Raw genomic sequence first — 27,340 nt, 5'->3', positions numbered from 1 at the left:
AAGTTACTTGTTTGCATCTCTGCCATTTTTCATAGGAGGGAAAAAATGTAGTTTACAGAAGATGTTTCTTAGAATTCTTCTGTGGAGAGTCTCTTTTACCCTATCAGTTGCCCACAACCTCCCATCTGTTGGGGTGGTCTCTAGTTCAGATGTCAAAGCTCGTTCTTTTTAAGTGAACCAGAATGCATTTTATGTAATGTGGGGGGGGGGGTGTAAATTTCATTCCAGATAAGAAACTAAAAAGCATTAAATTAAAGGAATTTATGTTTGCAGTTTTCTGTTTGAAACAATATGTTCTTTAGTTTAAAAACTATCACTTTCACTGATACAAAAACCATGTATACAAAGTTGCTTTGTGGTTCTTCCCTTTTTTCTGTCATCTAAGTGTAAATTCAGAATTTGGGAGAAAGGTTTCTCAGTTGCTGGGCAGATACTGAAGCTGTCCATGACTGTTTAACAGGCATTATCTATACTGATTAAATCTGACATAAAACATACCTCATCCAGAGGAAAGTGATGCATTAGTTTTTTTACTTGAATCTTTAATGAAGTAAACTACAATGAAATGAACAGAACCACAAAGTGTGAATGTAAAACCTGAAACATGTAGGTTGAGAGTATAAGAATATATGTGTGTGAGAGCATATGTGTGCAAGTAAATACACACGCACAACATATATATATATATATACACACACACAGAAATGCACTTATATGTTTTATTAAAGCGGTAAATTTTATGCTTAGTGTGTTTGAAAATTTAGTTAAGTGCTAAGAAATTATCTGCCTGAGCTTTCTAATGAGTCTCACATTAAAAATCTGATAGCATGCCCTTGCCCTGTGTGTGTGGCCTCAGTGGCGTGCCCATGCTTCTGACTGATTTATCTCTTGATTTCCTGAACAGTACATTTCAAGAGGTGGTCAGGAAAGTCACCTTACCTAAGCAAGCACCGTTCCTCGCGTGCTGTCTTAGTCTTTCTGGCTTCCTTCTTTATCCCCACATTCTCCAGGTTTTCCAGGCCACATTTTTGTGTATTAAGGCAGACATAAGAAATTTGTGCCCCCCCCTGCCATATTCATTCGGGATTGCTTCTGGGAAGATGTCCTTGATTCCCTCACTTAGAAGAGTCATTCCTTCTTTCATCCTACCCCAGCAGGCAGGAAGGACATTTGTACCTTCATTCCAGCACTTGTAACACACTTGCATTATAAACAGTCTTGATCATCAGAGTCAAGTTTTACTCATTCTTTTGCTTTCATTGTATAGTCCAGTGATTAACACATGGCTCATTTTCAGTGTGTTTGCTGGATTTTACTTAATTTAAATAATTACCCATAACAGAGATGATTGAGAAAAGTGGGGAAGATACAGGAAGACAAGATAGGATTATGTGGTCCCGTGGGTGAAGATATTTGTCTTCAGACCTGTCTACTTTTGCATCATTTACATTGGTCCCATTGACCTCCAAAAAGACCTCACTGAAAGTTGGTAATGTGATATTTCATACTTTCAGGAACAAATATAACTAAGCTAAGCTCACAATCGGAGGCTGTTATTTTCATATAGAAGTTCATTCATTCATACATTCACTTATTTATCTAAATACTGTTGAGGACTCACTGTGTGCCAGGTACTAAGAGGTACCAAGCTCAACAAGATAGTGTTTGCCCTCAAGGAGCTAATGGTGTACTGGGGTGTGGGCAATACTATTATGAAAGGAAAAGAGTCACAGGATGCTCTAGAAGTACAAAGGAAGGGTATTATAGAGAGGAGAGTCATGAAAAGTTTCCTGAAGGAGAAAAAATTTGAACTGATATTGAAAATCAGGACCTAGCCCAGGAAAAGGGAGGATGAGGTAGAAAAGGAACCTTCCAGTCAGAGCAAATCATATGCAGAGGCATGGAAGCAAAAGAAAATAATGTGTGTTTGGAAAAAGGCAAACAATTTGGTAGGTCTGGAGCATAAGGTACACGTAGGGAGAGGGAAACCAAGTCTGGATCATAAGGATTCTTCACTGCTGATTAAGGAGTTGTGACTTTAGCTGCAGGTAGTGGAAGCTACTGGAAGAGCTTAAGAAGTGGCGTGGCAAGGCCAAATCTGTGTTTCACAGCGATCGAATCCTTTGGTTATGCCACGGATGATAGATTGGAGGGAGCAAGTCTGGATTCAGGAGACCAGTGTTTAGGCCATTAACAAATCTAGAAGAAAAATGACAAGACTCTGCCCTAAGTCAGTGCCAGTGAGGATAAAAAGATATGGTAGAGAGAAGGGGAAGAGGGGAGAGGGGTGGACCTGGGCACCCTTCAGGAAGCAGAAGCAGCACAATCTGGTACTGATGGAATACAGAATATGAAGATAAGGGATAGTCAAAGATGCTTCCTGTGACTTGGATGAATGGGAAGGTGGTGGTAGCACTGTTCATTAACATAAGAAATATATGAAGATAGCCAGGCTGTGTTGGGGGAAGGCAAGGAATATACTTTGGGCAGAATGCTGCCTGGAGATGAAGGGAATCAGAGGTTCTAGCTCTTTATCTGAAAACAGATGTGCCTGCTATAGAGGTTTGATCCATGACTTTTCTGTTGTGTTCCTGTATCATTGTTTTCTAACTGCCACAAGGGTATGTACTATATATTTTATAGACATAGATATATCCATCCATATTTTGATTTTCTATAATAAATAAAAATTAAAATATTGCAGACTCCTGTACTTTGTAAAGGATGTCTTAAATGAAGTAATTTGAGAGCTTCAAAAGATATTTAAAAGAATCTAAACCAGCCCTTCATTTCTAGATGAAGATCTAAAACCCAATTTGCTTAAGTGACTTGACCAAGTTCACAGAGTAAATCAACAATAGTACCTGGATTAAAACCCAGATAACCTGAGTCGTGGCTGAGTGTGTTTTTTTACATTTCATCTCCCTTTAAAAAATGTAAAGAGAAAAATTAAGCAGACATTTATAAATTTTTTTTTTTTTTTTTTTGCGGTACGCGGGCCTCTCCCTGTCGCGGCCTCTCCCGTTGCGGAGCACAGGCTCCGGACGCGCAGGCTCAGCGGCCATGGCTCACGGGCCCCGCCGCTCCGCGGCACGTGGGATATTCCCAGACCGGGGCACGAACCCATGTCCCCTGCATCGACAGGCAGACTCTCAACCACTGCGCCGCCAGGGAAGCCCTATAAATATTTTTAAAGTTTCATGACTCTCACTTTTCCTGTGTGTGAGAAAGTGGGATGTAAAAGAGAGGTTCCGGGCTAGTGAAGTGTGTTTTGGTGCAGAAAACATCTCATCTGTTTATGTGAAGAGAGAATGATTTTCCTGGGTCCTGACTCAACTATGGGGCACTATATGTGAAATGGCAACTTTCAGCAGCCACAAAAATGTGGTCTTAAAAGAGTTATAACCAAGAAAAATGATTGAAGAAGAATTTATTCATATGGAATTTTTCTGGGGTACAGTTGAAGCTTAGCTTCTCCGTATACCTCAGCAAGGGTATTGCTGTTACTCTTTTGGAGGGGATATAACAATCATCCCCTCAACATTATTAATTTCAGTAGCTGAGAGCTTCTTCTTATCAAAAAGAGATAAGAATATTTACAGGAAGAAATATAGTCAGAGGTAAACTCCAGAGTATTCACCAAGTCTATTGAAATGACCCATCTATAAGCGTCTATTTCCGACAAGACTCAACTCTTTGTATTGGTAGTATCTGGTACCAGACTTAGTGCATAGGATGCGTTCATCACATATTTGCTAGGACTGAAGTGAACTGATGGAGGGTTAATAAGCCTGAACTAATATAGAGTCTGGTCTCAGTTTTTTTCCATTTGTGGGGTGATACATAGGGAGAATAAAATCAGGGGGATACTGAGGCTCATTGACTAAGGAGCAGCTAGTGGGCATTAGTGCTGGAAAGCAAGGGTAGAGTCCAGAAAGCAAAGTTAAAACCCCCCAAACTGGGCTCCCCTGGTAGCGCAGTGGTTGCGAGTCCGCCTGCCAATGCAGGGGACACGGGTTCGTGCCCCGGTCCGGGAAGATCCCACATGCCGCGGAGCGGCTGGGCCCGTGAGCCATGGCCGCTGAGCCTGCGCGTCCGGAGCCTGTGCTCCGCAACGGGAGAGGCCACAACAGTGAGAGGCCTGCGTACCACAAAACAAACAAACAAACAAAAAACAAAAAAAAACCCACCAAAACTTTTAAGTATGAATTAATGTTGTGAAAGGGTAGCCTCAAATCAGGAACCATCAGAAGTAAAGCAAGTAGCAGGAAACAAGGGATAGGAAAAGAAATGTGGGGTAGGCCAACAATACCAGCAGCCATTGTTGTTGACTCAGCCTGATGATATTAAGTCTGAGTTTCCCACACACTGAGTGACCACAGCCCGGCATCTGACATTATTTGTTTCACCTTGCTTTCTATAACCTCTCTGAACCTCAGTCACCAAGACTATAAAATGCGATTCTTGGAGCTCATAATATTTAATGTCTCTTCCAGCTCAGTTATTCTAATGGTTTTCTTTCTCCTCTAAGTAGTATTTTTTTCAGATACCGAAATGAAAAACGGGATGCATGTCACACATATCAGTACAAAAGCTGTTTCAGATGTCAGTTAAATAGATTTATTGTCTATAAAGACAATTAATTATACTTCTCCATTTCATAAAAGAAAGAGTATACTGGAAATTCTAATAATAGAAATTCTAGCAAATAATATATTTGGCCTCAGCCTTCTTTTTTATAAAACCATAAACCTAGATTTGGTTGCATTTTCAGAATTGCCACGGATTTATGAAACAATGATATTTGATAAAAGCATCAACATTTAAGGCATTTTTTTTGCATTGCTTTACCTTTTTATTGCTTTCCCATATTTACTCTTTTACTTTATTTCATGGTGTTTTGCCATAACTGAGTAATACCATATGCAGCAACATTCAATGAGAGTCCACTTAATCTACAACATATTTTAAGTGAACAATGCCTTTGTCAATTTTTATAGGGCTTAAAATGTTATTTTCTTAAGAATTACACGGGGAAATTCTGTTCTTTGTGCTTTAAGATAAGCTGTCGTTTAAGAGTTTTAAGAGATTCCTTGAAGTGACCTCTTGAAGTGAAATGATAGAGAATGCATTTCACATGCAAGACATATCATAATCTCACAAAGATTTTGGTTCTCATGAACATGAAGTGGCAAGAATTTTGAGGGCCCAGTAAGAGCTCTCTCTCAAAACTCTCTTTTGCAGTGGAAAACGATAGCATTAATTCTCTACTAGTCATTGGGCAAAAGACTTGGGTGTGCAATTTATGAGTGTACTACAAATGGCTGATAATCTTCACTTCTTTTTTTTTTCTTTTTTTTTTTTTGCGGTACGCGGGCCTCTCACTGTTGCGGCCTCTCCCGTTGCGGAGCACAGGCTCTGGACGCGCAGGCTCAGCGGCCATGGCTCACGGGCCCAGCCGCTCCGCGGCATGTGGGATCCTCCTGGACCGGGGCACGAACCCGCGTCCCCTGCATCGGCAGACGGACTCTCAACTACTGCGCCACCAGGGAAGCCCATCTTCACTTCTTAAAAATATTTATTTCTCTATTTAATAATGCTACTTGTCAAGTGGACTGTACATTTCCTTTCTCACCACCTATAACATTTCCCAGGATATTACAGCCATCAATCACTGTGAAAATAATTAAATAAAAAAGTGAAAAATTATCTGTCTTTGGACAGTTTCACGTCATCCATTCTGTAGCCTTCAATTTATGTATTCCCTTCATGAATATTGTGTGTTACCGGAATTTGTCTATTACATTTGTGATAGTGTGCTTGTGCTTGATGGGTGACCATCCTGTAAAAGGAGCATATCCTGAGGGGCCGTCTCGCTTCTTTCAAAGCAGTGTAACAGCTCTACTGCAACTTTTATTGTGTGATCATAGACAATTTGCTTAACTTCTGGAGCCTGTTTCCCTATCAGTGAAATGAGAAAAAATAATAGAGTGGCTGGATTGTTACAAGTAGTCAATGAGATATATATTTGTAAAACCTGGTACATAACCTAGCTTTGGTAGAGGCTTAGCATATTGTCATTGTTGTTATTACCTTTGTTATATTTAACAGTAGTTTGTAAAAATTAAAATCAGAGGAAGAAGACAAACGTATTATTATAAACTGCATACTAAGAAAAAAAGGTAGGCGCTGATGAGAGGATTTTTAATGACCCATTGTATTAAAAGTGCTAGCAAAGTGAACTTTCCAAATACCTGGCCCTAGACCTCTCACCTCATCTCAAATTAATTTGGCCTCTAATATGGTGAAGCAGAGTTAAGTAATCACCCTCTAATGTTGCATGTTTTTCTGAAAGGAAAAAGTAAATGAATTCTCAGTGAGCTGGCTAAAAATGAAATCAGTAAATCAATTAATCAGTCAATCAACCAGCCAACCAATCCAACAACAAAACAGTTCCCACAACTCTGAGGTTAGTGGAACGTCAGAAGATAGATTTGAGTCCTTTCTTTCATTTCTAACGAGACACCTAAGGCCTCTGAGCCTCAATTTCTTAAACTATAAATGGAGTCAATACTTCCCTTGTAACGTTGGTATAAGAATCAAGTCAGACGGTGTATGAAAGCTCTTTGTAAACACGAAATCACTTTACAAATGCAACGTTATTTCCTTACTTTAAAATCATCGTTTACCATTTATTATGTCTTTTCAAACCACATCCTACATCCTCTTACTAGTTTTTTGGCCAATACTTTATAAAACTCTGGAGTCAGACACTGAGAGTGACAGTATAGTCAAATAATTTAATGATTCAGATTGGGAATCTCCTACTTTATAACCCATTAGCTCTTGTGGTCAGCAAATTCTAAGCTTAAGATTCACATCTTAGATGTTTATAAAATGTTGAACCTTGAAGTAGCCATCATATTCTGTAAACATATTTTGAAACCAGTACAGAATATATGAAGACAATCAAATTTGTTACAAATCTTTTCTGAACCAGGCTAGTATAGCACGTGAAGATGGATTTCACAGTTATACATCTACAGAGGAATGTTTAGAGATTAAGATGAAAGTAGTCCTCCTTATTAATCACACATTGTATATTTGACTTCTGCCTCTCTCCTCAGCCTTTAAATCAACTACATCTGGTTTTTGCTACTTCAGTGTGCCATTACCTTTCGCATTAAAAAGCAGTTACTCTTAGAGTAGCCCCATTTGATTAAAAAATAATTAGCTAGAGTTAGATTCATGTTACTCATCATGGCAGCCCAAATAAGAATTTTAGGATAGGTTGGAGACCTCCTTTATTTCTACAACAGGGTCAGCAGAATTGGGAAGCTCTTTGTGATAAATCCTGGCATAAAGCAGATATTTTGCTTTGCTAGTGTTAAGTTTTACAGTTTAAAAAAAAAAGCACAATAATACAGAATAGATGAATAGATAGTATCTAACAGAGATAGGACCACAAAGCAGCTGAACGTTGATATAATAGTCACTCTATGCCAGAGGGTGTCCTCCTCTATGGAGACTGGGGCACATGATGATTATTACACCCAGAGCAAATCAAATCTGGGAACTGACTCCACTAACCAACTGCGTAAGAAATTGATATGTAATTATCAAGCACATCTGTATTGGAGCTCACTGATTAGTGAACTTTCTCTCAGGAGAGAAATCTGCATAGGAAACCAAGTTGTTATTTTAAATTTCTTGGTATGCAGGGAATCTGGCATAGAATAATTTGATGGTCTAATTCACTTTTACTCAAGGAAATTGCCATTTTGTGAACAAGGTAAGAAGCTAGCACCAGAATGTAAATTAAAGCATTGGAGCATTACTTTCTTTATATGTATATACACATACGCATATACAAACACACATATAACCCCCCCACACACACACACACCAGTGTGCTTAGCAACATAGATAATTTGCATTCTGCTATAATTTTCTTATCTCATAGAAGACTGTTTATAAATAGTTCTGATATAGGCAGTTATTCTATGGACCACACTTTGAGAAGGATTGCTCTTTGCCTGAATCAGAATTATGCTAGGAAGTTTTAAAAATACATAGTTTCCTTGGGCTTCCCTGGTGGCGCAGTGGTTGAGAGTCTGCCTGCCGATGCAGGGGACACGGGTTCGTGCCCTGGTCTGGGAGGGTCCCTCATGCTGCGGAGCGGCTGGGCCCGTGAGCCATGGCCGATGAGCTTGCGCTTCTGGAGCCTGTGCTCCGCAACGGGAGAGGCCACAACAGTGAGAAGCCCGCATACCGAAAAAAAAAAAAAAAAAAAAAAAATACATAGTTTCCTAGTACATATTCTTGAAAATTCTGATTCAAAGTTCTGGTGTGTTGCACCTCCATCTGCATTTTTTAAATGCTCCCCATGCAGTTTGGATAAACACACAAGGTTTAGGACCTATGTAATAAAATGCATAGGGTAATTAAGTAGTGTTTAAGATGAATAGGTTAGAGGTTAAAAACCTGGGTTTTGACACTGGGGGTGCCAAATTCTTGTTTGTTCTTGAGCAAGTTGTGGATTTCTAAGCCTCAGTAGTCTTACCTATAAACGGCTATAACAGTACCTACCATATAAAGTTGTTTTGAGATTTAAGCGCTTTTGTGAAAGGAAAGCACTTAGCTCAGTGCCTGCCACATGGTAGACAGTGGATAAATGTCAGCTATAAATGGTAGGTATCATCTCCATGATGGAGACGTATCTGCCATTTTTGAGAATATACACATTTATATACAGCCCCAAATTCCCTGGATAAGCAAGGAACATACTGCTAATGTGTGCCTGTCTGAGGCTTCCTTCGCTTAGCATCCATCAGATTTATCAGTCAAGACTTTTTTGGTTTTGTTAGAAACTAAATCAATGTGATTGACGCAAAACAAAAAAAAAAGTGGGCTGCTGAAGGGGACATCACAGAATTTATAACTGAATGTCCAAGGGTGGATCTGGCTAAAAACATGACAGGACGGAGGTGCTCTAAAAGTATCCTTCTATCTGTATCACCTGGCTATCTGGCTGTCTACCTACGTATCTATCTTTCTGACTTAGCCTCATTCTTAGACTGGCTCTAGTTTTGTGATGGAAAAATGGGGCATCAGCAGTGTCAGGCGTATATGTTACCAGCTTACCACAGAGGAAAAAGAAGTTCTTTTGTAGGCTAGTTAGACAAAATTGCATAACTGAGACTTACTGGCCTTGCTTACAATACCTTTCCATTCTTGAACAATTTATTCTCTCTAAGCAGGAGCAGAACATTCTGGATTGTCAGGCTCAAACATGTGCCTAACCCTGAAGTTAGGGTGGGACAACTCCACCCAAAGCATTTGTTCTGAAGGAGGAAAAGACAGTTTCCCAAAAGAAAGTTAAGGGAAGTTATTTAGAAAAGAGGGAACATATGATGCAGAATCTAAAACAATAGATTTCTGTTACTCCAACCCACCCTCATTTCCTCTACCCTTCCACTGTTGTTAAAATATGTTAGTTCAGTTGGAATAAAGCCAAGATTAAATTTACCCTAGAGACCTTAAGTTTTGTTAAGATAATTTCCAGATATGTGTTCTAATCTATTTTGTACTTGTTTTATAATAAATTTTTGTGAGTTGAAACTTTCCCCCTACTTCTAATTCGGGAAGGGGAGTTGAAAGGTTGAAGGGGAGTTACCTTATATTGACCAAGAACAAAGTCAGAACTTATTAATAACAATATGAATTTGATTCTGACCTTTCATTTTCTTTAGCTTGGGACAGACTCATGTTTGACAAATAGAAATAAGCAAGAAATGTTGTTAGAAAGTGAACTGCCAAAGTTACGAAGAAGAATTTAGTTTTAAGCTATATTTATTACATGACAATAGTGTTACTTAGATTATAAAATAGTGGATATATTTTGGTTCACTAAATCAGTAAAAATCACGTAGCTGTTAATAATTTGGAACCCAGCTTACAAAGCACAACTTGGCAGACCTATCAAGTGGTTAGCAGTGTTGGTATGAAAGTTAAGGACTTCGGCACTCAAATCCAAGTCTGGCCGTTTTTGTGGTGTGTGGCCTTGGACCGGACTTCTCTGGGATGCAGTTTCCCCTTATGTGTAATTGGGTAATAAAATGTAGTCACCACACAGTTGTGGGGGAGAATTTAAGTGCACTGACAGGGAAGTGTAGGCTTCTTTCTGTATTTTTCAAGCATATGAAAAATATGCTCAGTTTTACTCTCCCAAGTGCCTAACGGGCTCTCTCATAGTAAGTCACTTAATAATTCTTCTTGCCCCCTATGGTACCATTTATTTTACAACCATGGTATTCTCTAAGATGGCACCATAAAGGACTAAATGTTCCCTAAGGCAAGAAGGGCAAATACTGCTTTATGGACCACATTTTCAGTGCCTTTTTTTGAACTTGCAAAGGAGCACTGAGCATAGTTTTAGCTAGCTCTGAGGCTCTGCAGCTCATTTCATATGCTGTTACCTATACGTTAAGATTCCCTTGAAGGCTTGTGTTTTGGGTATCTGGCCCCCTCCCACTCTTTGTCCCATTTCCCTAACCCAGCACGGTCTTTTATTTTTCATTACAGAGGAGGCTGAATATTTCTCAGAGATAAGTGTTCAATATGGTATAATGAAAAGACCAGAGAACCAAGATTTAGATTTAAATTGTTGTGCTAACTGCTGAATTTTTGCTGGTGACCTTAGGCTCATCGTTGACCTTCTCTAATCCTGTTTCCTCAGCTATAAAATAAAAAGAACAGTGAGGTCATCTGTGCTTAACTCTCTATCTTTGCTGTAAGGGTTAAATGAGAAAGCACTATCCAAGTGTGAATTTTCATTATGATTGTGTTGATTATATATGTGTGTCAGTATATTACGGGTTTGTTAGCAACTGTGTTCCTGTGTGCTCTGCTCTGATTTCCCCAGCTCCCAGAGATGCTGAGGATTCCTGCCAGATGGCTGATTTGCCAGCTGTGTCTTGTTTTTATCATTGTAAATATTAACATGCTTCAACTGAAAGACTTTGCTTATAATGTAGTATGTTTTGTCCTTTATCTCTTGCAGATTGAGAATTACATTGTGGAAAATATGAAGTCGGAGATGGCTCAGATACAACAGAATGCAGTTCAGAACCACACGGCCACCATGCTCGAGATAGGGACCAGCCTCCTCTCTCAGACCGCAGAGCAGACCAGAAAGCTGACAGATGTTGAGACCCAGGTACACTCCTGAGCCAGAGTCGTCAAACTCTTAACCCAGATGATTTTTTTTTTCCTTTAACTTACTCCATAAACACAGAGCACATTTCAGCACTGGGACTGGGGAAACATACATTTTTGTTTATTAGTAATAACAACAATGACTGCCTGACATGCTATGCATGTTTCTTTTGATTTCATGAGAGTTGGTATATTTAGCTTTGTATGTGCTTGCAAAAACAGGACTAGGACTGTTTGTATGTGCTTCCAAAAACAGGCAAAGGACTTAATCAGCATTTAAATTTCAAATAAACACTTCAGCTACCAACTATGATATGATATATGTCAAACAGAATAACCATTTGTGTCAAATTGGTGCCTTTGATGTACATTTTTGACCTGTCCTGTTTTATCTCCAGTAGTACTCTAACAATAATGGCACCTGCAGAGGTTTTGTGCAGTCAGTGGATAGGAAGGAAAAACCCAAATAAACTGATCTGGAATGTGCAGATTTTGTTTTCATTCAGCATGATTTTATAATGAGAAGTCAATTAAAACTCTTCGTGTACATGCATATGCATATATATATATATATACACATATACACTACTGTACTCTGGACAATGACATTTTTATGTACAAATCAGTAAAATGCCTTTTAATTATCACTGTCACAAGCCTACCATTACAGTTTAATGAAAATATTATTTTTGATGACTGGAAGATGATCTCTTGATCCCCTTTTAACCATGGAAATGGTTATTCCTGTTACCATTCTGAAATCCAGAGGATGATTCTGTCTCAAAGTAATAGTTGATTTCTGGAATCAAAGGTGAAGTATATTGTTAAAAGATAAACTGAGGCACATTAAAATTTTCAAGAGTTTGAGTGAACATTGATTCAAATTGGGCAGCACCTAACTGAAAGTATTTAGCTCTACTGCAGGAGCTAAGGGAAAAGTTTTGAAAGAGAAGATGCAGAAGCAAAGCAAGGAAATTATTTGATTGGCTATAGCTTAAGCAGTTGCCTTATTTGGGAAAGCCTAGTTGGCTATTTGCGATTGGTGGTTCTTCAGTTTTACTTTCTTAGATTCAAGTGCATTGAGGCTGGCTTAGATTTTGGTTTGCTTATGTAGATTACCAAGACATTAAAGCCACCTCTAACGGCCTTTAATGTTTAACTCTTTTAACAGTATAAATTCAAAAATAATGTGCAACCTTATTTCTATTGTGTGTCATTGGTGTTAATGGCATCACACAGATCAAATGTTGATATTCAAAGAGACATAACAATAATAATTTACATGGATAGAGCATTTTATATTATGCACACCACTTTCCAATGGACAAATGATGTTTGTGAAGACTATTTAGAACAGAAAGTTTGAATGATTTTCTCACATTGATACAGCTAGTGAATTGAATTTGGTACTCAAAATGATTCGTACTCATTTCTTTCTCTGTCCTCCTTGATTAGTAATACTAATAATTACCTAATTGAATAAGAGCTTAAAGTGGATCACATTGGAACAATAGATCACATAGGGTTTGGAAAATAATTTTTGCTGCACACTATCATCAGATAGTTATGGGGGATGAGGAAGGGAAAATTACATATTATAACTAAAAATTATGAGACTATGTAATCTGTTATCACATTGAGCAAGCTTGTTGATCTATGAACCAAGCTTGCTCAGTGGTATGAAGCTTCTTGTGGTATGAATAATGTGAGTGTGTCCTCTCTTATTTTTACTAGAACTGAATGCTCACCGTCTCCTACAAAGCATTCTATATATTCAAAGACTGAAATACACAATTAATATTACCCTACTTGGCTGAACATTTGAAATTTTTATGCATTTCTTTTATAAGTTTTATGACATACATGGCAGCATTTTGTTTCATTTTTTTCCATCCCCCCAACTGAGTTGTTTTGGTTCTCTTTCCAACTGGGAATTGAAGTTGTTGGGGAAAAAATTCCCATTGTCAGCATACCAATCTCCAAACTGTTAAGATGCATGCTCTGTAAAATTTTAAGAGATGACAACTTGTTCTGCATCCTTAAGGCTAAGAGATGTGTACTTTATGGACAATAGCACAGAAAATTCATAGGAAATAAACCTATTCCCTATATAGAGCAGCTAAAGTTGAATAGTCATTAAAGGCCAATGAAAATTTATTAGATGCTCCAAGAAGAATTTTAATATAGCTGAAACCTAGAAAACATCTCAAAAATCTCAAATCCATCAGAACTTGCAATGAGAGGAAGGTGGAGATAGATTGTCTGACAGTGGCTCGGACAAACTAGGTCCTACCTTAAGAGTGAATCCTGGGTGTTCTTTTCATCATTTTAATATCTTTTTAATATATATTAAAAAGATATAAGATATCATTATAAGATATTGAATATCTTATCATATATAAGATATTCATTTTAATATATTCGTAGCTGTGATGCTCCAACCCTTTTTCATGTGAATGTATATCTATGAGGTGCTTATTTGAACCTTTGCAACAGTACATAGTCTACTTACCTAATCATTCAAGTGCACTCAAGTTCTGATGCAAGGCCAAGTTCACAAAGCGAATCCTGGATTATTCCTTAATCTCAAAATGCTCTAGTCTTTAATAATAAGCATTTATAAACCAATAGATCCTTTAGGGCTATACGGGCATGCTCCCACGTTTTTCCTCCCATATTCATTCTACTTTGTTTCTCGTTGGTAAGTGCTGCTTTTCCTAAACTGATTTCAGGTCCTCAGTTATTTTAGGAACTCATGCCAATGGTTTTGCAGTATATTTTAGTGCCCTAGCTTTCACATGATGTTGTTATAAAGATAAGTAACTTACTGCTTTCTAGTCCTCTGCTAACCTTCTTGACTTGAATTTAACAAAAGGTGGTAGAGCCTTAGTTTTATTGCAGTGGCACTTAAAAATATTCTTGTGCCCAATAGGCATCATGATCAGAAAAGAGACAGAGAATGAGTATATCTAAGTAACTCTGCTGGTCATGGTGGTGAGATCAGGAACCAGCACTGGGCCTGTTCCTTCCTCCTTGGTTCAGCTTGCAGTGTTTTTCTTACTCTCTTATCAGTTCATACCAATATCTCCTCTCCTTCCAGTTCCTCTTTCCAAGTGTGCAGTATGAAGGGCTTAGTTTCAGACATTATTCATGTCCCTTCCTGTAGTGTGAATCTATTTCTGACTTCTTCCTCAGGCCAATTTTGATTAGAGGTACACTAGTAGACAAAAAATGACATTAAAATTTACCTCTAATAATCTGTGCTTGACTCTTTTTTAAGCAATTTTACATTTATTAGCTTTTTAATAATTTTTTAAAAACTTGATGGGGTAGGTACTATTATCATCCCTTGTTTAAAAATGTGGAAACTGAAACTCAGAGAGGTACAGCAACTTTTCCCAGGCGAAAATACTAGTAAACGTTAGAGGGAAGATTTGAACCCAGGCAGTCTGGCATGAGTCTACATGCTTTACCAGCTCTCTGTCTGTACTGCCTCCCTCTTGTGATTCCTTTTTCTCTCAAAGGCTGCAGACACAGCTTGGGTCCAAGCACAGGATAAAATGGAAATAAGATAAAGCAAATTAATGTGGACCTAATAGTACCAACTGAATGTTTTCTATAAATGATGAAGATGCAGCTTCTGCTGAAGGTACCACTAGCTATTGGCGTTTTACCATGTGTCTGCACATCATTTCGTGTAATGCTAGCATCCATTGTTGTCCTCGCTGCTTGCTGGCTGTGTAACTTTAGGGAAGTTCTATAGACATTGAGCTTACGTTTCCTTCAACTTCCAATGATTTATATGGAGCCATAGTGTTAGAAATAGAATTTAATAAAAATTTTAAAGATATATTTTGAGTACCTCCTTGATGCAGGGTATTTTAATAGGCACTAAATAGAATACAACAATAAGTAAAAGTCTTTATCTTCAGTGAGCTTAATTGAGTTAATGCGGCAAAACTTTTCTAAACTTCTTGACTTTCCATCAAGTTAATTAGCTATGGAACCTTTCCCCACAGTTATAACAATGCATCTTTCCAGTCTCCTACTGTGACGGGGGTGGGAGGGGGTGATGTAATAGACCAATGGCCCCAGCTGCTGTGCTCTGAAATCCACCACTGTGTTGGTGCAGAGACCACAATTCTCAGGGACCACTTCCAGCCAATGACGCATAGTGGCAGTGATACTTAGACCCATTCCTGGGAGCTGCAGGACTCCACTGACACATGACTTGGCTAAGAGCTCTCCATCAGCCTTGCCAAACTTTCGCACAACTTCCCTGCAGGCTAAAACTTCCAGTTAGCCTTACTCCCTTCCCTCTCTTCTTCACTGTGGTTTGATCTATATCCCAGTCAGAAGGTGGCCCTAGCCAACTCTGGCTTCTTCCCAATTTTCTCTCACAGGCATGTCCCCTAATAAATTTCCTGCAAGTCTAATTCATCATCTGCTTCTTAGAGGTCACAAACTATCACACCTGTTGTTTGGACTTGAATCATACAATTATAAATTTAAGGCAGTCCAGGAACAATTTAATAAATGAAATTGAATCTCTAGGTGGAAACAGGTTGAAAGGACAGAAAGGGCACCTCTCAAAGTTGAGCCACTATCTATTCAACTTGATGAGAGGATAGTTGAATAAATATTTAACTTTGGCCTAATTGAAATGACAGTAAAATAAATTTGCTCAAGGTCATCCAAGGAAAATACCCTGGTAATCAGTTTTCTCAAAAGGTCTGGAAAAAATGTTTGATAACCCATTAGGAAAGAGCTCAGTGAACCATGATCCATAGGTCAAATTCGAAAAGCCATCTTTTTTTGTAAATAAAGTTTTATATGTTGTATATGGGTGCTTTCTCAATAAAACAGCAGAATTGAGTAGTTGCACCAGAGCCTGCCAAGACTAAGATATTTACTATATGGCCCTTTACAGAAAAAGCTGGCTAACCCCTGCACCAAGAAACAAACTTCTAGAGAGCAAGGATTTTGTCTGTCTTGCTTACTGTTGTGTCCTTAGGATTTAAAACAGTACTTGGTACACAGTAGGCTCTCAATAAATACTTACTGAATGATTAAATTCACTGATATTAGTCTCTTAATTTCTGTGTATTTCAGCCCAGTGCTCCCAAGCCAAGGGCAATGTCCTAAGGGTTGTGTGTTGATGGTAATATATACCCACGAATAGTGGATGGGTCAGAATAGGACTTTGAACAGAAGCAGCCTACTGCACAGATGTTCCGACTGACTGAGAACATTGGATGAATGTATTTTCTCTGCACTCTGAGGAGCATGAGAAATTTGGCCGTCTTCCTGCCTCATAATGCTAGTGTAGCGTTGGGGTGAGTACTGGAGACAAGTCAGATGCCATCAGCTGCAACAAGCAGAAGATCTCCTGGTGACTGAAAGAAATCATTTTGATAGCAGTTGTTATTGACTGAGGGGAGATACCTTTCTTTTCCAGGGGGAAGCTACTTGTGTACAGCTGCATGAGCCTACGGGAAAGAACTCAGACTAGAGACAGATTACCTGGCTTCCATTATGACTCTACTGTGAATTAGCTCTGTTGGGCAAGTTACTTCTACCCCAAATTTCTGCATCTGTAATACAAGTACTATCTCTACTAAACTCCATAGGTTATCATAATATTATAAATACATTATATGTTTATATATAATATAAATTTAAATATACAATATAATTACAATAATTATATATAGTATTATCTATATATTATTATGACTAAAATTAATAATTCTCTAAGATTAACTAATTTTCACATTCAAATTTCCTCAATTTTTCTGCCCAAAATTTTATAGACATTTTACTTTTCAAGACTTAAATAGTCCCCCTTTTTTTTTTTTTTTTTGCGTGGTACGCGGCGGGCCTCTCACTGTTGCGGCCTCTCCCGTTGCAGAGCACAGGCTCCAGACGCGCAGGCTCAGCGGCCATGGCTCACGGGCCCAGCCGCTCCACGGCATGTGGGATCTTCCCAGGCCGGGGCACAAACTCATGTCACCCGCATCAGCAGGCGGATTCTCAACCACTGCGCCACCAGGGAAGCCCAATAGTCCCTTTTAATTTGGAGTAATCTTACATTTTTAAAAAGTGAGGTATAGTTGATTTACAATATTATATGTTTCAGGTGTACAACATAGTGATTCACAATTTTTAAAGATTAATACTCCATTTATAGTTATTATAAAATATTGACTATATTCCCTGTGCTGTACAATATATCCTTGTGGCTTGTTTATTTTATACATAGTAGTTTGTACCTCTTAATCCCCTACCCCTATCTTGCCTCTCCTCACCTTCCCTTTCCCCACTTGTAACCACTAAATTGTTTTCTGTAACTGTGAGTGTTTCTTTTTTGTTATATTCACTAGTTTGTTTTATATTTTAGATTCCACATATAAGTGATAACATACAATACTTGCCTATCTCTGTTTGACTTTCTTGTTTTTCTTGAGGTTTTGCTCTGTATACTGTCCCATATTCTTAAATTGTCTGAATATTTCTTTTACTCTTCCATCCCCTGTACTTTTTTTTTAAACTGGAAATTAAGTCTACAGCCTTTAATTAGGTTGAGTTGAACATGGTGGTGGGAGTACTTTGTAGAACTACTGGTCACCTCCTATTCCATCTCATCAGGAGGCACGAATGCCAGCTTGCCACCCTCTCAGTGACGCTATTTTAACTTGGTTAGGGTAAAAGACTCCATAGCTCTCCATTCCAATTGTCCATTTTCCCCTTGGAAATTAACAGGAAAACTGTAGGGTGATACTTTGTCACATTGCCCATCACTGACCAGATAAATTATTTCATTGATTTTGTAAAATGGTGATCTAACTCTCATTCCATGTACAGGTACCAGCCTTCATTCTTCTGTAAAAGTCTAATTGCCAAGACGTCGTACCTTGTGTTAAATTTTTTATTTGAAAGACAAAGTAAAAGAAAACACAAACCTACAGCAAGGCTGATTGCAAAGTTAATATGCCAGTGAAAGGAATTTTCTTGTGTGGGAGATTTTCCTTTCAAGGAAGATTAGAGGCACTCAAATATTAACGGGAAGCTGGATGAAATTATCTAGCTCACTTTCTTTAAAAAAAATAGTAATTTTTATTTTTAAAATTTTGCTTATTTTTTAAAGAAAGAACTGAAATTTTATAGTCCTCAAATCCGCAGTTCCAAGTCTTATATCTTCCTTACTCTGTGGTATATTCTGAAAAATTTAACCTTTGAAATTGTTTCTTGGGGGCTTGTGTCATATACGCTTCACTTTCCCCTTTGCTTTGCTTTCCTTCTCCTTTCCTTTCCTTTTTTCTCCTTCTCTCTCTATCTCTTTCTTTCTTTTCTTTCTTTCTGATATATGCTTTTGGAACGTGTTTAAGCTGAAGAAGGATATGTATTTTGTCATTTTAATGGAACACTGAGATTATTGCTAAGCAGCAGTTTCCATAGACACATGGAAAGAAAGTGGTCAATTTATCATAGTTTCCTGTACAGTTCTCTTCAGTTGCCTGCTTTTGAACTTCAGGCCTATTTTAATACATCAAGGGAGAGAGTTAAAATAAAGCAGCTATTGGGTTAAGGTGATGGGGAAAGAAGAGAAGGGGTTGGCTTTTGTGCTCAAAATCGGCCTGAGATGACCTGTCACTTAGCCTGGACTTCTGAGATTTGTCCCCCTCTTTCTCCCACTTCAGATGCTGCTTTAGATTTGGGCTGTTATAATTGAAGTCCAGCTTGATATTCACCTGGCCTGCTACCCTCTCTTGGCATCCCCTGTGAGCATGATGCAACTTGAAAACAGACTCACTATCCACTGCCTAGCATATCATCTAACAAATAGCTCTGAGTGCCCCAGGATTCCAGGCCCCATGCCGGGCTCTGGCGGTTTGGAGGGCTCCAGATGGAGTCGTCCTGCCTCTGTGCAGCTGACATCCTCTCGGGGCAGAAAGGCAGCATATGAGCAAACTGACAGGATGATTTCCAATAGTGATGATTTCATAAAGAAAGTAAAATGGGGCCACCTGATGGAGGATGATGGGGGAGCTCCTCTACAGAGAATAGCCAGAAAGGGCCTCCTTAGGTAAGACATGAATGATGAAAAGAAATCAGCCATGCATCTGGGAAGGGGTGGACATTCCAGGCAGGGGAAACTGCAAAGACCCTGAGATGGAGATGAATTGGGCATGTTGGGGTAGCAGAAAGAATGCCAGTATTATTGGAGCATAATAAACAAGGGGGAGAGCTGAAAGGAAGTGAGATCTGGGAAGTAATCAGGGTCCTGATCACATAGGACCTTGTAGGGCTAGGCCAAGAACTTTGGAATTTGTTCTCATTGCAAAGGGAAGTCATTAGCATATTTAATATAGGAAATGACATCTGATGTGTGTTTTTAAAAAGAGCACTCTGGTTGATGTGTAGCAAATTGACTTGGTAGGACAAAGTAGAGAAAAATTAGGAGCTATAGTGTCTCCAGACTTAGATACAGACAACTTCATTTTGAATTTTGGATGGTTCCATTTTGTTCTCAGTGTTCTCTCATGTTCTTCTCAGACATGGAAAAGAACAATTTTTGTCCTTTGTAAAATAAAAGTTTTGGTATTTGAGAATATCAAGAAGTGTGATCAGAGAATACAGTGAATAAAGGAGAAAACAGATATCATTTAACAGCATATGATGTGCTTGATTCAGTGAGACAATGTACGGTACATGGAGGGTCTTCTCTGTGCCAAGCACTGTTCTAAATCTCACTAAAAAATACAGGTGTGTCATCCCCTATTTAATTATTTTATAAATTATCATTCTAGTTAACGAACAAACAGAAAACTTTCCCAGACAAAAATATGTTTAATAGTTGAAAGTTAAATCTTGTTCATCCCTCATCTTTACATTCTCTGCCATTTTTTCCTCGAGGCTGCTTTTAACTCTATCTTCAAACCTCAGGTCCTCTTGATCCTGTGTTTCCTCAAATGAAACAATTCAGGATGGGAAATGCTTTTTTAAAACTCTAGAACACTCCACAAGTATGAGTTTTAATTAGTAGTAGTAGCTTTTAGACTGGTTTTCAGATCCATATTCATGACAGTTGTATAAATGAATCATAGTAGCTTAAAACTTTTTTAAAGCTAAATGCCCCATCTCAGTATTCTTTTTCCTAACCCCCTGGCCCAACTCCCTCAGCAGGACTGGGACTAGGGTGAAAGGAATGAGATCAAGTTATGCAAGACTGAATCATATATTTGTAGTAGCATATCCTGTCTTTATTTTAAAATGATATTGTGTTCAACTTGGATTTTTTTACATTAATTTTGATCTTTCAAAATGTTGCATTCAAGTATGACTTATCTTGATTATTGAGTTTTTTTGACACATCCTTCAATTTTACAACTCGGGCAGTTGCCTCTCTCATCTCACCCTAGTCCCTGTCCTGCTCCCCCTGCAAATACATCCCCTTTCCCCACAATCTCCATTAGCCCAAGCCCAGCCCTGATTGTGTCAGTATATTTTGAAAAGGCTTTTTCTGTGTGCGTCTGATATAATCCCAGGTTTAGACCTGCTACAAAGGAGGAAAGTTCTACTGGTGTCATTTTTAGAGGAGGACCCTTTAGATTGATATTGACCCTCCAGAGGGTTTCCCAGGTTCCTTTCAATACATAGTTCTAAAAAAGGTATGGTGGTTTTAAAAATTCTCAAATGACATAGGGAGCTTTTAAAACTATAATTTTACCTTCTTCCTTGCCCTTTTTACCTCCCTTAAAGAAGAAGGAGAAGGGGGCAGGACAAAGGCAGTGGCACAGTTTGAAGGCATCTTCTAGGACTGGAGTGTGTGATGTTTGCTGGGAGGGTGGATAGGTTTGGGTTCATGGCTCAGACTCATGTTATATTAAAGCTTGACTAGCAGCATGAGTCTTTGTGATTCAAGATGAGGTGAACATTTACTGTTTCTTGAGGACCCAGTGTAGTGCAGTTGAAAGGATAACTAACTGTCTGTCTTCAGTGCAGTCTGGGTTCCTGGTCACTTCATCTCCTCAGATGAAGACCCAGGATGGTTTGTTTCTCCCTCTTCTTGGTTTTCTGTGTAAAGCATTAGAATTAGAGTCACAGTATCTGGGTTTGAAACCCAACTCTTCCCTTGGTTCCTGTGTGGTTTCTGGCTTCTCTCTAAACTTCAGTTGCCTCATTTGTAAACTGATCATAACAATTCCTCTTTTCAATATGTACCCATGTCCGTGATATGATGACATCTGGAAGGGCTGACATGAACTAACATGATAGGTGTTCAGTAATTGTATCATGAATCTGTCTAAACTATATCACGAGTTTTTTGCACATTTCTAATTTGTTTTTGCGAGGTGATGGATCAAGGCAGACATGTTTTACATGCCTAGTAGTTATTCTTTGTTACACACAATATCTAAGACCTTGTACTAACATTTATCTTGTACTTGTAAATATTGGAGATAATATATATAACACAGTTAGCACATGGGAACATCCTAGGGTTTGAGGAAATGAAAATTGAAATATGAAAATGGATTTAACAACTCAGTTTTCTCATTCAACTGCAACTTCAATCTTGAACAAATATAATGTTTGAGACATGTAAGGCATTAATTAGTAGAATGTAGACCATTTAATTATTCTAGAAGAAATGTTATTTAAAAAGAAAACACAGCTAAACAAAAACCCCAAAATAATTGTTTTGACTCTTTGTAAAGATTGAAATGTTTTTATCTTTTGTCTTAAGGTACTAAATCAAACTTCTCGACTTGAAATACAACTGCTGGAGAATTCATTATCAACATACAAGCTAGAGAAACAACTTCTTCAACAGACAAATGAAATCCTAAAGATTCATGAGAAAAACAGGTGAAGATTGTTGTATTCCAAAAATATGTATATTTGTACTTATTTATATCCTCCACCACTCTGCCAACTCTTGAAAAAAAGATTGGTGTAATTTGCAAAAAGAAAAATACAGAGCCAAATTAATTTTTAATATAAAAAAGAATGAGAGCTTAAGGTGACTACAGCAAGTATGTCAACAATAAGATTAATACTGTTGCTTACACTCTTGAAATATTTGCTTTTTATAACTTTTAACACTAATTTATCTAATGTTCAGTTATTCAAATCTTAACCATATCCACAAAAATTAATTGATTCTATGACTAAATTTGGTGACACAAAATATTGACAATTTTCAGCAGAACCAAAATGTAGGGAAAAGATAGAGATTCTGAAACTCTGTAACTTGAATTATCACTCTACCAGCCCTAAACCTTGTACAGAGCTACAAGGTTTGAATTCAGAGATCTTTCACGGGAGAGAAGCAAATTTTCTTTTCAGAAAATTATTTCCCTGTAGAGCTGATTCAAATGTTGTTTCCCCCTTCCATTTAAAGCCATTAACTCTGAACATAATAAATTTCTTTGGTTAGCTTTATGGATGTGTTTTATAAACTATGAATCATCTCAGGTAAGTGAAAGGGACTTACAGATCCTGATAGCCAGGATGATATATAGACTACATTATTATGAAGTCACTGGCATTCATGATGGACAATTCAATCAAAGCACTGACCTCTGTAGAACAAATACATTGTATATTAACTGCATTTTCTTCTGGATATTCGGACAGCTTGAAGAAGTTTCAGTTCTTATGCATTATATTGATTTAAAGATCTTTGTGTTGCTACAAACTAATTAAATACCATTGTCTCGGTGGAATCAGTTTCCACCATATTCCAAACCAGAAAGGCACCTAAGATGAACTGCTAGTTCTCCTTTTACTTTACAGATGAGGGAACAGACTCAGTGGAAGTGAGTGATCTATCCAAGGTCACACAGCTTGCTGGTGGCACAACTGGGAATGTAATCCAGGTGTCTATTCCTCGTCCTTCTCTTTCCACTGTAGCACATGATCTCTCAGTACTGTCTTCAACCTAGAAGGATTTCCCAACTTTATGCTAAGTGTAGGCCTTAATGACAATGATTATAATTAAACTTTTACATGAAGAAGATAAACCTGACTTTTGGTTTAGAGTCTGAAAGGGGTCAATCCATGTTTTGTGACTTGTATTTCTAAGTCCTACATTTGTTTATCTTTGTACTATGTCATGGGGTAAACTGTATAACTAAATAACTATAAATAAACTTGACAGGACTTGACTCTGAACTGGTTCCATGATGAAATGTTCTGGAATTGAAAATCCAGTTTAAAAGTACCATTTATCCCACTGCATTTTCACAGTAACCAGACACATACATGTAACAGGTATACTTTACGGCAACTATCCCTTGATTTAGGGTCCTACCATGCTTTAACGTTGTCGCTAAAAGCAAACCCCATTTATAATCACGTTTCAAGATGCTATTGTGAAAGCTTTGTCTAGGAATGAAAAAGTAAAATAATGACAATTTTAACGTATTCTTAGGTTGTTTTTGTAATTCTATAAATAAGACACATTTATTGTAGAAAAGTGAGAAGGTACACAAGAAAATTAAAAACCATAACCCCATCACATTGAGAGAGCTTCATATGTTGCTGTACAAAAAATATAAATAAAGGGCTTCCCTGGTGGCACAGTGGTTGAGAGTCCGCCTGCCGATGCAGGGGACACGGGTTAGTGCCCCGGTCCGGGAAGATCCCACATGCCGCGGAGCGGCTGGGCCCGTGAGCCATGGCCGCTGCGCCTGCACATCCAGAGACTGTGCTTCGCAACGGAAGAGGCCACAACAGTGAGGGGTCCGTGTACCGCAAAAAAAACAAAACAAAACAAAACAAAAAACATATATATATGTTTTCTCAAAACGTTGTCATGCTATACATACTGTTTTGCAGCCTTCTTTCTGTGGAGATAGATACCTTTTTTAATCAGTAAAGATCCCTCTAGTATAATTCTTAATAACTACATGATATTTCATTTTATAGGTGTAACCTAGGGTCGTTTTGATTCATCTCTCACTAAGTATGTGGCCACATATGATTTCTCTATTAAAAAAGTCATCAGCATGAATTTACACTCTTCAATTCTCCTGCTGCTGATGTGTGTATTATCTTTTGGTGTATGTCTGACACTTTAGCTGGGAGGCCTGAAAGCACTCACCCTTAACTACAAAAACAAATGCTTTTCTTAAGTGTCACTTGTACTCTGCTCTCTCCATCTCTTCTTGTCTCTGTCTCTTTCCCTCCCTCCTGCTCATATTCATTCTTTCTCTCTTTTCTTTCTTCTTCTTCTTCTTCTCCTTCCCCCACTCTCCTTCCTCCTCTTTCTTCTTCCCCTCCTCTTCTTCTAAATATACCCTACCTACCCTAATTCCAGATCATGTTGGATTCTTTTGTCTTTCCATTGTGATTCTTGATATGGCACCTGGTATCATTTCCTTCTATGGAATTGTCACCATAGAATAATTTTGTTTTTCAACAGCAATTGCTTAAAAACTGTTCTCTCTGTTCCATCAGTAAAGCTGAGTCAAAGTTTGAGCTCTCAGAAGAGCTGCACTGCAGGTCAAGTGTGCAGGGTTTCTCCATGTGCCAAGGCCTCTCAGAGGAATCTGACTCCTGATCCCAAGCACATACATGCCTTCTGCTGATGAGATTTTCCCTCACTGAATTCTAATTTCTAAGGAAAATTCAGGTTTTCTTATATATACAAATCACACCATTTACTGATAATGATAACTTTTTTCAAGATTATAACAATTTCATTTCCTAGCAGTGTAGTTATTTCACAATGAATTCAGGGATTTAGGTATTAACTTGAAATTCATTTTTGTGCTCATGCTGAAAAAAACTTAGATGCATCTTTTACTCCTACTCTGCACCCCTTAGGTTTTGACCCTCAAGTATGACATTACCTCACATGTGGTTCCTGGGGGTATTTTTCTATCAAAGTGCTGAATCTCCTGGCATTTCCATATCTCTGTAGTTATCTGTGTCTTCCTGTTGACGGGTCCATGTGTATAATGGAGTGTTGGTGGGACATCTCTTCTTAAACCAGGCATATTCTTCCACGAACCACTTAGAAGAAAAGTGTTTTTCTTTATACAAGCAGAAGTACCCATTTGTGATACACAGCATACTTTCCCTATTATGTTTATTATTATTGTTTATTTTCATATGTGAAATGGAATGGGAGGAACTCTGCCAAGCTCTTTCTAGATCAACAGAGAAACGTGCCCCCCCCCCGTACCATTTAAGTGGATAGAAGGTGAAGGTCAAACATGAAGCTGTTTATATATTTTAAAATAGTTTATTGATCATCCATACCTATTCCTTAAATGAATCTTAATCCTCCAAATGCAACAAGAAGCTATTTCTACATTGAGGCATCTATAAAATGTAAGAACAACATGCTGTTTGTCGGCCAGGTCTGGTTTGGATCAGCTAATACACTTTGCAAAGGGGATTATCTAAATTACGCTTTGCTTCCTCCCCCGGGAATGTTAGGGGTTGTGTCTGGGTGTGTGACTTACCAGTTTCGAGTATGATGGGGCCTCAGCTGCCAAGTCAGTGAACTGGCCCTTCAGAGGGTCCACCGCTTCTTTGGCAGAACACAGAGGAATATTTTATGGACAGGATTATACTACACAATCACGCTGAGAATTCCTGCTGATTTACATCCTGACAAATTAAATGCATCACTTGTAGGGTTGAAAACAGAATTTTGGCCTCATTAGGTTCACTTCTTTATCCCCTAAAGGGCCAAAGGCACAAAGCAGGAGTAGGATTAACAACACTTGCTCTGCTGTTTGTTTTCCTAATGATCTAGTTGGGGGTGACTCCAAGAAGCTTCCAGTTTGCTTTTTTTAGGATTTCTTTTTATTGGATGCTATCCTAATCTCAAAACTTGGTTTCATTCCTTACCTCAAGGAAATGGCACTTAGAAGTAAGAGATCAGTGACTGGCCTATATAGTTGAAATTATACAACCAAGAACTCAAAAAAGGGGAAGAATTAATATTTACCTCACACAGAGGGTTGGTATGACAAAGTGAGACATGTAATTGTCAACTTTTATTGGATTCTTCCAGTATATTTCTGCTCAAAAAAATAGAAGAGAGAGGTAGACAGGGAAGGATGTCATAATGCCAATTCCTTCAGCTGAGCTAAATATGTATCTGGATCTTCTGGTGTCAAGATTTGGTCCGCTGACTAGGTTTCAAGGCACCTGTCCATCTGTGACTTAACCCCAACTTTTTCTAAGGTTGGAGCATAGCCAGGTGAAAAAAATATTGTAGAAGAAATTTTTCTGCCTCACCAGGGTACACAGGAAGAGAAATCAACACTCCATGAGTACAGAGATGGAGCCCTTGGGCTTTCTTGATCAAACTTGTGTTGAATATGCAGAATGAAGATTAGGGTAATCTTCAGTTAGACCATTTAGAGTGAAGTGAAACTACACAAATGGTGGTCATTCTGACATAGTTTCAGCAAAATTATCTTCCTAGTTATCTAATATCAGGCAGGTGAACATCTGAGCCAGGTGCTTTACATACCCTGCTGCTAATCCTCCAACGAATCCTGCAAACTATCTATTGTTATTTTCATTTTATATAAAGAAACTCAAGTTCAAAGAGGTCAGGTAACTTGCGCATGACCGAACAGCTGATGTTTGGCAAAATTAGCATTCAAGTCCATATGATTCTCTGTCTTAATTATTATAAAAATGTTTTTCCAATATGATGCAGCCTCAGGATTAATTGATGTGGTTGTCAAGTTATCCTCAGCATAATCAAATACAAATTTGAAGAAAGGGTTAGGCTAGTTGTTTTTGGCCTACTCCTATACAGATCATTATTTATTCCTCCTAATACTAGAGTAGGAAATATAAACTATTTATTTTACCTTGGGAATTCACTGAACTTATTTGACAAGCTGCATCTGTCTTCTAGCTAGAGGTTATGGGAAGCTATTAAGTTAATTTTAAGTTATTGAAGTGTATATAATTTCAAGATACTAAATTTTACCATGCTAACAAATTTTTGTAATGGAAGAGTGAAGTACTGATTTTTAATAATATGCCTAAATAAATGAAAAGTTAAATCACAGTCTTTCTAATCAAAGTTATCCTCCATTTGATAAGTTCTTTACAAAATACTAAAGTAAAATCACAACGT

At 38.1% G+C, this 27,340-nt stretch overlaps 1 protein-coding gene across 1 annotated transcript in view; it reads left to right on the top strand.

Annotated features, from left to right (window-relative positions):
• The window catches only part of ANGPT1 (angiopoietin 1), a 255,408-nt gene that overhangs the window by 144,340 nt on the left and 83,728 nt on the right, over positions 1-27,340 (top strand). The window contains exons 2-3 of the mRNA XM_059042848.2: positions 11,063-11,218; positions 21,968-22,089. Coding sequence (XP_058898831.1) covers positions 11,063-11,218; positions 21,968-22,089 — 278 coding nt within the window. The remainder of the gene's footprint in view (positions 1-11,062; positions 11,219-21,967; positions 22,090-27,340) is intronic.

The sequence above is a fragment of the Kogia breviceps genome, chromosome 17, assembly GCF_026419965.1.
Source record: "Kogia breviceps isolate mKogBre1 chromosome 17, mKogBre1 haplotype 1, whole genome shotgun sequence".
NCBI classification, from domain to species: domain Eukaryota; kingdom Metazoa; phylum Chordata; class Mammalia; order Artiodactyla; family Physeteridae; genus Kogia; species Kogia breviceps.
The sequence above is the reverse complement of the archived record's forward strand: the minus strand, read 5'-3'. Positions and strand labels throughout refer to the sequence as shown.